Source organism: Macrobrachium rosenbergii, chromosome 51 (assembly GCF_040412425.1).
Source record: "Macrobrachium rosenbergii isolate ZJJX-2024 chromosome 51, ASM4041242v1, whole genome shotgun sequence".
In the NCBI taxonomy this organism is placed as follows: domain Eukaryota; kingdom Metazoa; phylum Arthropoda; class Malacostraca; order Decapoda; family Palaemonidae; genus Macrobrachium; species Macrobrachium rosenbergii.
Window position 1 is genome coordinate 49268485 of NC_089791.1, and position 14676 is coordinate 49283160.

At 40.9% G+C, this 14676-nt stretch overlaps 1 protein-coding gene across 7 annotated transcripts in view; it reads right to left on the minus strand.

The window, feature by feature from the left end:
* The window catches only part of LOC136833386 (DNA (cytosine-5)-methyltransferase 3A-like), a 332296-nt gene that overhangs the window by 51857 nt on the left and 265763 nt on the right, over positions 1-14676 (minus strand). For all 7 annotated transcript variants that reach the window (XR_010851452.1, XM_067095457.1, XM_067095458.1 and 4 more), the window contains one exon: positions 7379-7501. Coding sequence is in view for 6 of the 7 variants with exons in the window: in XM_067095457.1 (XP_066951558.1) it covers positions 7379-7501 (123 nt within the window). In the remaining variant the exon portion in view is untranslated. The remainder of the gene's footprint in view (positions 1-7378; positions 7502-14676) is intronic.

The window sequence follows — 14676 nt, forward strand, 5'->3', positions numbered from 1 at the left end:
GCGTCCTGAAATTTTAGATGTCTGATTTTCTTTACTGCCTTCTTTAGAAGAAGGTCTTTTGCATAATCTAACAGATCCGGTGTTGGGGTCTGACAGAATCTGACTGGTGGAGGAGGCCTTCTATCCAACTCCACCTAGACCCTTTGAGACAATACTGTGGGCCCATGGACTGAAGGTCCAATGGTCTCTCTGTGAAGATGTAAACTCCACCTACTGAAGAGGCTCATTTGTTTGAGGGCTTATTATCTCTGCCTCCTCTTGAGCCTCTGCCTCTAGACTGAGCTCTGGATCCCGCCCTGTGCTGAAATCCGCCTCGACCTCTAACACCCCTGGACTGGCGGTAGCCTTGAAACAAACCTTGAGTTTCAAAGCCACGTAAGCAGCCGAGCCAGCAGAGTGGTGAGCTGGTTGATTTAGCAAGACATATTGAGGTTGCCCTTTGGAGGTAGAAGGTTGGGCAACTTGAGAGACGGGAACTGCCTGGACAACTGTCTGGGTCTGAGGAGCGTTATGCCAGGTGGTACCTCCTTGTCCTCTTCCTTCCCAGGGCTGAGGGGGTCGAAGACTTAGAAGACTTCCTCTAAAAGGGAAGTCCCCAATCCGAGATTCTGGTTGGCCCTGGAAGCCTCACTGATGATACTGTTGACTACGCGTCATCAGGAAAGAGGTTAGTTCCCCAGATGGAAGATTTAATGAGCCTGTTTGGCTCATGCCGGATGGGCGTCAGCAAGCACATGCTTCCGGCAGTTCCGTCTTGCCACCACAAAGTCATTCAAATCACTCTGAAACGTAGCCAAGTGATTTGGTCAGAATCTGGAATAGAGGTTCGTCCTTGTAAAGCAGCCGATGTCAACTCTGCCGAGGTGACGGAGTTGATGGACCTACTGAGGCGGCATCTAGCATCGATATTCGCCTTGATCAAGGACTCCGAATCCTGGGCAACTGCTCACTGAATAGATCCGGCCTCACTGATCAGCTTACCTACTGTAAAGGGTTCAGGAGCCCCAACCTAGCAACCAGATCTCCCGGAAAAGCAGAGATGTAGGGTCCGTCTCAGGAAGCTGAGGCATCGGCTTCTCCTCTATCCCCGGCCTGCAGAGTCAACTCAGCTATCTGGGAAGTACAAAGGGGTGGGAATGTCCTCATGGACAACAAACATCGTGTCGCCCCTTGTGAGGAGTTAGCTTAGTGTTGGCACTCCCAGTCAGACAGTATTCTGACCCATGCGGACTGTGCCTGGTCCCTGGGGAAGATCACCGTCTCCTGGGAACCTTTGTCTTCCCTCACAGAGCTTCTTCCGACAAACAGGCATATCCGGGAAAGGAAAAACAAGATCCGCGGGAAAGAACTTGTAGTCTTCCACAGGACGGGGTGCCACAACCTTCAATGGATAATTTACCATTGGCAAAGGGGCATTGAAGTAGACGCCAAGGATTGCAGTCCTCAAATGCTGGAAGCTTCGAGAGTCGGAATAAGTAACCCGTTGCTGTACGGACCGGTATTGACTGAATCCGGGCAACGACTCCTCTTGGGTCTTCAGTCTCTGAGCCAGAGACTGTACAAATCTGCTGGATGCCTCCAGACTCGAAGCGAGATCTCAAGACATCGTCTCAAATTGGGAGTCCACCTTAGCAGATATCTTCTTCATCAGGATATCTCACGAAGGCCTCAGGGTCAAATTCAGGTTTCTTAGCTTTGGCAGCCTTGGTCTCACCCCTTAGGAGGGGGAGCAGCTAGCTGAAAGGAAGTCGAGAAGGTTTGGGGCCCACGACAACCTGGGAACTCCGACATGGCCGGGATCTTGGGGTTTAGACAATTTTAGGTAACGCCTTCGTCTTCACCAAGGGACTTCACCTTGGGGATCACCGACTAACGGCCCCAGAGCGGAGACTTTAGAGAAACCTTGGAAGGAGGAAGATGAAGACGAGAGCTAAAAGAAACTGAATGTTTATTTCTACCTGCCTCACTTACATCCCTACCTTCCTCCTCTGGATCGATGGCCATTGGTTCGAATGTGAATGTTGATGTTGGCCACTTCCTCACCCAGTTCTTGCTGGTCTTCCGCAGGACCAGGTCTCAAGCCTAATCTTGTTAATCAGGGCTCCGCCACTGGAGCTACCGCTGCAGAGGACCTGGCCATGGGGTAAAGGATATTACATATGTCCTCTGCCAGCACATAAGGCGTCCCTGACCAACGTTAGTGACCAAAGCCCCGACCCAGATCTTAAGGGTAGAAAGAGATGAGGATTAAGCGGGACCCCAGGACCTGAAACAGGATACAATGTCAATATAGGAAATTGACGTGCAAATTCTTCTGTCATTAGGAGATGCACTTCAAACCTGTCTGAAATATTCATAAATGTATGCTGACAAAAAGTTAACGTACCAAATCATCAATCACGTCTTGGTAAAGAGCGTAGCATACATCACAACCATCGGGATGCCAGACGAGATGATCCTCCACCTCTACTGTGCAGCTGGCATGAGACCTGCATGCTACATGGCCACAGGGTTGCTGTAAGTAAGCGTTACAGCCTGGCTCCTGACAATGAACCACCTGTAAGAGGAATTGATACATGAGTATCAAAAGTGATAACGCTTGAACAGTTTCAGCGGTGTGGAAAAAGACTAATCTAGTAAAGACTTAAATTAGTAATTTTCCTCCACGCCGAGTTGAGATCTGGGGTTAACAACAGGGTCTATGCCGAACGTTCGCACAATCAGAACAGGGAGGCCAGGCCTGAAGTCAATCGATTGCATTCGGTGACGCCGGGCGTCCGTCTCAATTCAACCTCACAGAAAACAACCACCGAGTGGTGGAAAAAGCTAGTTTGGCTGGAACGAGGGTTCGACTGATTTCCCGGAACGTAGTTCACGGAAATAATGTAATAACTAAAATAATATTCAGCCCGGCATCTCCACAATTCTGCCATAAAAAAGGGGAGGGCTCCGACGCTCAAGCTTATTGTTCCCTACAAGGAACTAAACAGCGAAGAACGATAGCCGCCGGAACAGGTCCGGAATGGCAGAACAATGGAGAAGGAGGGGCAGTAGAAAACATGGCGATTGCAACAGGTCAGGTGCCTGAACACCCTCCACGAGCGTCATTCAACCAAAAAGGGCAATTGAGCATTGCTCGAAAATGCCCCAAAGGGAGAAGCCATGAATAGACAATAGATTGATAAATAAGGAGTGAGAGAAAACACGTGAAGGCGGAATAGATAATATCTATAGCCCTAGCCTAACCTTCCAAGTGAACACCTGGTCAGGTAGGCTGGACACGCCAGTGAGACGAGCGAGAAAGGGGGCACCAGCACCGAACCAAGCCCTCCGAGTTTGACAAATCAAATTGGTCAGGAAGGACGGGCAGGCACCTATAAACTCGAACGAAGGCCACCTAGAAACCTATCTTACCTAGACCTAGAAAGCCAGGATAGGAAGGAAAACTGGGGCCAACTTAGCCTACCTTCCGAGATTCAACAGTGTGAACTGGTCAGGTAGGCTAACGGTTACACTACCATACATATCAGACTAAAGGTATATAAAAGATACATAATAATAATAAAAAATTAAAATAATATAATTAAAAAATTAAATGCCTGCCTAAGAACAGAAAGGAAAGGATAGGCTAGGCCTCACTTTCCACTATTCTAAAATTGTAACAATAGTTATGTGGCGTCAGAAACGAACGATAAATTAAAACTATCATTATTATGATGGAGCATTATAAGAAAATTCTTCCAAGGCGTCAGAAGATATTAGGAGCATCAAGAGGTTGGGGACTACAACCACAAACGTAAACAAACATGGCGGCTCCGAGCCGAACAAAATGTAAGTTATTAAATGGGACAAAACTGTCCAACCGAGTCCCAAACCAACAAAAATTGAATACTCAACTTAGAAGAGGATGCGTCCTGATTGATTGAAGACACGATGAGATGGAAAAGTGCCGAAAATAAGGAAAAGGGCACAAAAAACACACCAGCGAAAAACGTGTGTACTCGTGAAAAGGTGCTATGAAAGGATGAAGGTTCTGGGTAGAAGTAGTAGTAGCGAGCGGAGAAGGACCGCTGTAACGGCACCCCTTAGGTAGAGGGGTTTTGGGAGAGAGATCTATTTGGGTTAAGCATCTGTGGTAGTGGCTTCCACTCGCTCCTAGATGACATACCGACATCCTATGAGGATGATCGCTCCAGAGGTAGTAACTCTGGCATCCTATTAGCTGTACAGCTTTTTTCTCTGGTATATCTAGCAAATATTTATACCTAGAAATGTGTGCTATATGGGACATTTCACTGGGCGACACAGGTCGATCCCAGAAATGTTAAATCGTGGCCTAAAATTAAAGAATAATATAAATTTGTCACAATACAGGAGCAATTTGCAGTGCTGATAGCAGATTTTCAATACTAAAAAAAATCACATAGTTAAAATCAAACAAATGGCCAGAGGGATGAAGGCAAAGTGTACACTCAGAAACACATATGGAGACACAATTTTATTAAGTCATCGGACAAATATTGTTTAATAATGCCACACCTGGCAGCTCTAGAAAGTAAGATGAAGAAGAAGAAGGGAGATAGAGAGAAAGAAAAATCTGATTTTGTGTAAGCATAGGCCTACTTATAGCTACTTAATTCAACATTTTTTCTTTGAGTGATTGAGTGATATGTTTGTAAAACATATTTTAAAATGGTAGAGAGAGAGAGAGAGAGAACTATACCATAGGCTATGGTCACTCTCACTTTCTTGATATAGTCTCTACTTTTGAAAATTGATTTTCATCAACAAACACAAAAAAAAAAAGCTGTGTAGAGTAAAAATATTTATTGCCACAAATAACTCTACTATATCTGCTGCACAGGCAATGAATGTTTAATATCGTGCAAATAATGCTGAAGTATAGGGAGATCTTTTGGTCTTGCAGCAAGTAATGCAGCTGTGTTAGCTGTACTGTACAGGCTAATTCCGATTTGCTTGTAATGAGAGCATTGCCAGAAAATGTTCAAGTTGACAGGCTACTTTAACCCTGATAAAATTTCTTTTTTAAGACAGTAGCTTTGTAAACAGCTAGCATTTGATCCATGCCAACATCAAGTCATCGAAGTACGAAAGCTGTTGCGCCAATATCCAGTGACCTGTGCTTTCCTGCCTGAATTTCTCGGGCTCCTCACGTCATAGAGAACACTTTTGTGGATTTAACTTGGTTTGCTTAGCCTACCTTAGCTGTCACAACATTTGCTGCCACTGACACCAGCTAACTTTAAACACCGAAGTACAAATATAAATTTGCAGAAACTAAAATAATTGCCAATACCATGTATAATGATACAATAACATTCCTGTTCATAAATGAAAATGAGTAAATGCTGTTGTCGTGATAAGGAGTAACACAACCAGCTGTTTCCCATTCTATCTTCCAGATCTCTATGAACGAATCCAACTGAGAAATTCCAATCACTTCTGACATGCATGGTGTTCTAGAGTATCTGAAGGTTTTTGTTCTGCAGATTTAATATACAGTACAGGTTGACCATCACTAATCCGGCAATCAGTAGTCCGAAAAAATCAGTAATCCGGCACAAATTTCAACTAGAGTAATTTCTAATGTTCCCGCACTAATTTTCAAATTTCCCGGGTCGCTGTGCTAACTCGCTCGCCGGCCGCTTCGATTTGGTGGCATAGTGTGCTGCATCAACAAACTGGTAGCCTAGCCTACATTATACTGAACTCGATTCACATATTAACAGTATTATACAAACATCAACATAACAAATGTGCATCTTTTTCATGGATCTTTTAAAAAGTTATGCTTTACTACATTGTTTCCAATTGCGTATATTCTCATATTGCTTTTGTATTATAAATTGCGATCAATGTTTTGTTTTGGGAATCAACATCGCGGTGTTTATTTCGCCGCACTTAACTAAGTTCAAAGTGTTTTTCTTGCTTCTAGTTAGCATAAATGAATATGGATACTTTATTTATTTGGGACAAGGATATTTTTCGTTATACGAAGTGTTTTTAAGTCGAAATATAACTTAAATATGTCTCATTGTGAAATTAATTTAGCTATTTTTGGTTATTATATGACGTTCAAGGGAATCGCGCTGGCGTTTTGGGGCATGTTTGTTTTGTGTAAAATAAATCAAGATTCCAGTCGCTATTTTCTCTTGATTTCATCATAATACAAGCTTTATGTATTTATCTTTTATCGGCGTGAAAACAGTGGTAATTTGTATTCTTTCATGTCCAGTAGTTTTGATTAAAATACGTTCTCTCAGTTTTATTTGCGGTCGAGTTTCATCCATGTTGCCGGATGTACGATAATTTATAGTCATTAGCAGCTTGAACATTGTTTTCTCAGCTTCAGCTACAAATTGCAGCTTAAAGCTACTGTAGTAGTATATTTCCCTGCCGATCTTTTCTCCAAAGCGAATAAGGAAATAGTGTAAAAAATATATCAGTCCTATTGTACAGTACTTAACGTCGTTTGTAACATAACTACAGTAATTGTGTACTACCGTATGATGGTTGAAATACAAGCAAAACAGTTGTTATCCGTCGATTATTAGCAAAACAAGTTTCCCGTTCGGTTGTTCATGGCTGTGCGCATTTACGTAAAAGAGTATAACATTACTAACAATACCTTTATCATTCTCTTTTACTTTTTTTAACTAGCAGATGGAATAAAGAGATGGAGGAAAAGAAGTTGGTCTATTGTAAGTTGGTCTCTCTCGCTGCCTGCGCCTGCGTGAAATCTAAAAATATTTCCTAAATATTTTCGTGTCAGTATTAATTGCTAACCCCATCGTAAACTCAAAATATTGTAAGTCGAATTATCGTAACTCGAGCACTACTTGTATTTGATAATTGTCTTTTCTTTATTAACCAACTTTTGCTGATTTATGGGATATTTTAATTCTAAGATGAGGTGCTTAGCTACTGGGTTTCGTGTATTCTAGCCTAATAAATGGCTAATCCGGCACCCCCAAGGTCCCAACGATGCCGGATTAGTGATGGTCAACCTGTACTGTATATGATATATGAATTGTATTTTCATATTCTAGAGTAAATTGACCAAGATTATATGTTTCCATTAAAAAAAAAAAAAAAAAAAAAATTCGATGAACAAAAGCTAATGAAACTATATCTTCACTTCTGTTCCTGACTGTACATATCTTTTATTCTAAGTCTTGTTAACCAGGATTTCCTGAGTCTCCTTTCACCATGAACACCCCAAAACATTCCACCACTCTTCAGCAACTTGAAAAGCTGTCAAACTGGTATACTGGAAGCATATTTACAGGTAAAATGATGTAATGAAATCAATAAGTGCAAGAAGTAACCATTCTTTGTAATGAAAACTTTAGCTTACCTTCTCAATTTCAGTAATCCAAGGAAAATCAGCATGGTTGTTCATCTTAAAAACTGGTTTTAATGAGTTCTGGTTTGTTGTAATGCAGTTAACTTTCTCTGCTAAAGCTGTCCTATTTTTAACCTAAATTTATGAGAACAAGAGAATATCAGATTTTAAACATCTTTGTATGCACTTTGTTATTTGCTGTATTTAGAATCATAAAGGACCATTTAATATAGCACTGTTTACAATTTTTACCACTCACTTGTCAAAAAAATGTGAAAAAAATACTATCCACTGATTTTCCAAAAAGGACACTTTTATAAAAAAGTTTTATATATACCGTACCTACCAAGTAATTACATAGCCATAAGTTTCAACTCGTCGGCAACTAGAATTTTGAAATTCGTGGTAGCGCTACTCTTTTGTGTTGGCTAAGCGACTAACCCCGCTCACTTTCGGGGTAAGAGACAAACCAGCTCAGCACAGAGCTTCAACTTGTTTATGCCCTTCTGTCCATGAGACGGGAGGAGGGAGGGCTCTGATCATGTAATTACTTGGTGAGTATATATAAAACTATTTTATTATAAAAATGTTATTTTCATATAAGCAACTTACCAAGTAATTACATAGCTGAATCCCACATTGATGGAGGTGGGATGCATGGACATATCTACTACACATTAATAATTGTAATGAAATGAGAACAGAAAAATTTGCTAGCATTGGTAAAATGCTTGCTGGTTCCTTACTTGGTGAGAGAGCTGCTGCAGGAAAATACTGCCTTTGGTTGGCAATCATCTCAACCTGTAGCGGCGTGGCAGTATAGCCCTGAGCGCCTGCTGCATCAGTGGGATTTTTTGCAGCGAAGGGGATTCCTGATTGCTAGCAAAGAATTAAAGTGTCTCTGCCTTGGGCTCAGTACCATGCATAAAACAACCAGGGTAAACACCGTAGTTGCCTGAACAATAAATTAAAAACTACTACACATCCATTTAAAAAGAAATGGTGGGCACTCCACATATATAGTAACACCAGGCTACCCTACGACTCGACACCATCATTTCAAGGTGAAGAGAAAAAAAGGATGATACTTCCCCACTCCCTCCCCCAACATGCCAGCAACCAAAAATGAACCTAAGGTACTGCAATTTTCATATATTGTTTCAACCTCGTGCAAGTAATGAAATGCAAAAACTGACTTGCACTTCCAGTATGTTGTCTGAATAATTGAGGAAAGAGACAAATTATGTTTGAAAGCCAAGGATGTGGCCACCACTCTCACACAGTGTGCTTTCACTCTAACTGAGGATACAACATCCTCTTTAATCTGAGAGTGAGCCTCTGAGATTAGGTCTCTTAGAAAATTGCCGGGGCATTTTTTGAGAGAGGAAGTGAGGGATTCTTTACTTAGCACCAAAGGTTGCTCGGTGGCACGAATCTTCTCAGTCCTATGCAAATAGTATCTCAGTGCCCTTATGGGCCAAAGAGTCCTCTCTTCCTCTTCAGGACCTAAGATATCCATTAGACTCTTTATAGAAAAGAAACAAGGTCAGGGATTGGAAGGGGTCTCGTTTTTCGCTAAAAAACCAAGGGTGAACGAACAAACTGCGTTACCCTGGGAAAACCCAATTCTCATGTCTGTTGCAGTAACCTGCTAACACTCTTAGCAGTAGCTAATGCTACCGGAAACAAAGTCTTCCTTGTGAGATCTCTCATAGAGATTGAAAAGGTTCGAAATGGTGTTCCGACAGCCACTTAAGGACCACGTCCTGATTCCAGGCCACCAACCTTGTCTCCTTCTGTTTGGTGGTATCAAACGACTTGATAAGGTCGGATAAATCTAGAGTAGAGGAGAGATCTACTTGCCTGTGCCTAAAAACTGAGCTCAACATTGCTCTGTAGCCCTTAAAGGTTGAGGAAGACATTCCCCTAGATGATCTTAAATAAAACAGGAAATCTCCAATCTCTGCTACAGATGTCTTAGAAGACAAGATGTTATGTCTTTTGCACCAGGATCGAAAGACTGTCCAATTGGCCTGATATACCTTGCTTGAGGATTGGCGCCTGCATCGAGCAATAGCCTATGCAACTGACTGAAAAACCCTTCGCTTGCACCAATTTCCTGACAGTCTGAATGCGGTCGGAGCCAGAGTGGACAGTCTTTAGTGGAACTGTCTGAAATGCATTTGAGTAGATTGGATTTTTGAGGCAACAGTCTCAGAAAGTCCATCAGAAGCTCTAGCAAGTCCAAAAACCACTCCTGGGCTGACCAAAATGGCACTACTAGATGCAGTCACATTTTGGTCATTTTGGAATTGGTTGATAACTTCCCTCACCATCTTGAATGGAGGAAAGGCATAAAGGTCTTTGTCCGACCAGTCTAAGAGCATTGCATCGGTCGCCCATGCTAGCAGATCCGGGGCTGGTGAACAAAACAAAGGAAGACGATGGTTCTTGGCAGTCGCAAACAGATACAGAATTGGCTTTCCCCACAGTTTCATACAGAACTGGCTTTCCCCACAGTTTCCAAAGTTCTCGACACGCTAGGGGGTCTAAGGTCTACTCTGTGGGGAGAACGTGCTTTTGGTGGCTCAGTTCATCCACTAATACATTAAATTTTCTTTGGATAAATCTGGTTAGGATCTTTGTATGGTTTTGATCTGCCCAGATGAGAGGGGCTCTTGCTGCTTTGCAAAGGGTAAACGAATGTCCCCCCCCCAACTTCCTGACATAAGACAATGCCATGGTATTTTCCGAATGGACTGTCACTGCCTTGTCAAACATTTCTACCGCAAAAGTTTGCAATCCCCAGTGAATTTCTTATTTATATGATATTTCTTCTCTTCTAAAGTCCAAATCCCGGAGACCTCCCTGTCTCCCAGGAGAGCTCCCAACCTAGGTCTGAAGCGTTTGAATAAAACACTAGGTCGGGGCTCAGAGGAAGGAGCGACTTCCCTTCGGAGAGTCTGTCTCTTGACCTCCACCAAAGCAGGTCCTCTTTGATTTCTCAAGTGAATGGGAAAACGAAAGTGACTGGATACTTCTTTCTGTCCCATCTGACTCTTAGATAAAACTGTAAGTTCCTTATGCGCAGCCTCCCTAGAGTTATGAATTGCTCCATGGACGAGAAGGTCCCTAGTAGGATCATCCAACTGTTCGCAAAGCAGGACTGAAGGGAGAGGAATTTGTGCAGCTTCTGAAGGCAAGATTCTATCCTTTTTGGGGAAGGAAAAACCAAAAAGTCAGGGAGTTTATCCTCATCCCCAAATATGCTATCTCCTGAGGAGGAGTCAATTGGGACTTCTGAAAGTTTGTCAAAATCCCCAAATCTTGGGCTAGAAGAAGGGTTTGAGGGTCCTCTGTACATTTCTCCTTAGATTGAGAAAGGAGCCAACCATTTAGGTAGAGAGAAATGATGACTGCCATCACTCGCGTGAATACCTGGGGAGCCGTGGACAGGCCGAAGCAAAGGTCTCTGAACTGATACACCCTGTTCCAGAAAATGAACCTTAACAACTTCCTCGAGTCCTGATGAACGGGGAAATGGAAGTGTGTCCCTCATGTATATTGAAATCATCCAGTCTCCCTGGCGAATGGATGCTAGGATGGATTGGCACATTTCCATTCTGAACCTGGTTTTCTGGACGTGCAAATTCAGGGCACTTACGTCCAGAACTGGACTCGTGCCTCCTGAGGCCTTGGGGACTACAAACAGCCAATTGTAGAGGCCTGGAGAGCAGTTGTCCTTGACCACTTCAATGGCTTCTTTCTTGAGGAGGGATGATACTTCTTGGGAGAGGGCGGAAAACCTCTCTGAGCCTATGGAGTAGGCTGTCAATACGACAAGCGTGCTGGTTAAAGGAGGCTTCCGTATGAAAGGGATGGAGTATCCCTCCTTCAAGACTTCTGCAATCCAAGTTTCTGCTCCTTTCGCTTCCCAACATTCCCAGAAGCGGAGGAGCCTTCCTCCTGCCAGCATAAAGTGGAGAAGATTCTCATTTACAAAAGGGGGGAGGGGGGCTTTGCAGAGGACTTCTTGATTGCCCAAGAGGCGAATCGCGTGCTTGCCTGAGGTCTGAGAAAGCCTCTTTATCTGCCTCTACCACAACGGGCTGACATTGAATGGGGAAGACCATCCTAGAACTGAAAGGAGGAGTCTCTCTAGGGCATCTTCCAGATTGAGTGAGGAGGTCCTGGGTAGATTTTTTCTGAAGGTCTGACACAATCTGTAGCATTGTTGCCTGCGGGAAGAGGTGTTGCGGATCAAGTGGAGAAAAGAGGAGAGCGGTTTTTTGGCAAAAGGGTCACTCTTTTTGTAGTGTAAGAACACCAAAGCTCTGTTTTCTTTAAAATTCCCATTGCAAAAAAGGGAAGCCAACTCCAGACAGCCATCCCTTATGCCCTTGCCGAGACAGAAGATGACTCAGAAAATCTGAGGTGCAGTCTTCCAGTACATGAGGACAGTCCTTACTCTTGTGAGCAAGGGCTCCTACTGCCCAATCTAAGAAGCGTACCACTCTGAAGACCTTAAAGAGTGTTTAACCCTCTAACGCAGAGCCTCTATTTACAAAAACTTCTCCCATATGCCGGTGGCATTCGGGAGTTGGCGCCGAAGCGGAAAAAAAGTTCTTTCAAAAACTCACAGCACGCTTAGTTTTCAACATTAAGAGTTCATTTTTGGCTCCTTTTTTTGTCATTGCCTGAAGTTTAGTATGCAACCATCAGAAATGAAAAAAAAATATCATTATCATATATAAATATTGAAATATATGACAGCACAAAAATAATTTTCATATATAATTTTATACAAATCGCGCTGTGAGCAAAACAGTTAAAGCTAACAGGTTGTTTTTTTTCTTTGTATTGTACACTAAATTGCAATAATTTTGGTATATAACAAATTGTAAAACGATCAAAGCAACACAGAGAAAATATTATCACAATATGATGCATGAATTCGTAACGAGAGGACGTAAAAAAAAGTTTTTTCAAAAATTCACCATAAATCGAAATATTGTGCTAGAGACTTCCCGTTTGTTGAAAAATGAAGCTAATTGATTGAATATTACTAGACTGCAAGTGTTTTAGCTTACAATTGCAGTTTTTGACCATTTAAATCGAGTTAAAGTTGACGAAGGTCAAATTTTTCTATTTATCGTGATTTATATGAAAATATTTCAAAATTGATAAAAGCTACAACCATGAGTTATTTTTTGTTGTATTCTACATGAAATTATGCACATTTTTCACATATAAAAGTTTATGTAACGACTAATATAAACGGTGCAAACATTACGACAACGCGTGATCTAAAGAATTTCTGAGATGTTGGCCGAGTTACCGAACGCGGACGTAAGGAAAAGTTTTTTAAAAATTCATCATAAATCGAAATATTGTGCTAGAGACTTCAATTTATTGCAAAATGAAGGTAAATGATTGATTATTACTGGAATGTAAGAGTTTTAGCTTACAATTGCGTTTTTCGATCATTCGGTCGAGTTAAAGTTGACCGAAGGTTGAAATTTTGCAGTTATCTTGATTTATGTAAAAATATTTCAAAACTGATAAAAGCTACAACCATGAGTTATTTTCTGTTGTATTCTACATGAAATTGCGCACATTTCCATATATAAAAGTTTATGTAACGACTAATGTAAAACAATGCAAACATTACGACAACGTGACCTAAAGAATTTCTGAGATGTTCGGCCGAGTTACTGCGGCATGAGCGTAAGGAAAAAGTTTTTTTTCAGAAATTCACCATAAATCGAAATATTGTGCCAGAGACTTCCAGTTTGTTGCAAAATGAAGGTACATGATTGAATATTACTAGAATGTAAGAGTTTTAGCTTATAATTGCGTTTTTACCATTTTTGGTCGAGTTAACGTTGACCTTAAGGTTGAAAATTTGGCAGTTATCGTGATTTATATGGAAATATTTCAAAACTGATAAAAGCTACAACCATGAGTTATTTTCTGTTGTATTCTACATGAAATTTTGCACATTTCCATATATAAAACTTTATGTAACGACTAATATAAAACGGTGCAAACATTACGACAAAGTGACGAAAGAATTTCTGAGATGTTCGGCAGAGTTACCACGCGCGGACGAAAGGGAAAAGTTTTTAAAAAAATTCACCATAAATCGAAATATTGTGCTAGAGACTTCCAAATTGTTGCAAAATGAAGGTACATGACTGAATATTACTAGAATGTAAGAGTTTTAGCTTACAATTGCATTTTTCGACCATTTCAGTCAAGTTAAAGTTGACCGATGGTTGAAATTTTGGCAGTTATCATGATTTATATGAAAATATTTCAAAACTGATAAAAGATACAACCACGAGTTATTTTCTGTTGTATTCTACATGAAACTGCGCACATTTCCATATATAAAACTTTATGTAACGACTAATATAAAACGGTGCAAACATTACGACAAAGTGACGAAAGAATTTCAGAGATGTTCGGCCGAGTTACAGCTCGCGGACGAAAGGAAAAAGTTTTTTTTTTCCAAACTTCACCATAAATCGAAATATTGTGCTAGACTTCCAGTTTGTTGCAAAATGAAGGTACATGATTGAATATTACTAGAATGTAACAGTTTTAGCTTACAATTACGTTTTTCGACCATTTCGATAGAGTTAAAGTTGACTGAAGGTTGAAATTTTGGCACTTATCGTGATTTATATGGAAATATTTCAAAACTGATATAAGCTACAACCATGAGTTATTTTCTGTTGTATTCTACATGAAACTGCACACATTTCCATATATAAAACTTTATGTAACGACTAATATAAACGGTGCAAACATTACGACAAAGTGACCAGAAAGAATTTCTGAGATGTTCGGCAGAGTTATGTATGGACGCAAGGAAAAAATTTTTCAAAAATTCACCATAAATCGAAATATTGTGCTAGAGACTTCCAATTTGTTGCAAAATGAAGTGTACATGACTGAATATTACTAGAATGTAAGAGTTTTAGCTTATAATTGTGTTTTCAACCATTTGGTCAGTTAAAGTTGACCAAGGTTGAAATTTTGCACTTATCGTGATTTATATGGAAATATTTCAAAACTGATAGAAGCTACAACCATGAGTTATTTTCTGTTGTATTCTACATGAAATTGCGCATATTTACGTATAAAATCATGTACCTTCATTTTGCAACAAACTGGAAGTCTAGCACAATATTTCGATTTATGGTGAATTTTTGAAAAAAAAAAAAACTTTTTCCTTTACGTCCGGTTACTTGGCGAACATCTCGAAATTCTTTCGTCACTTTGTCAAATGTTTGCACTGTTTA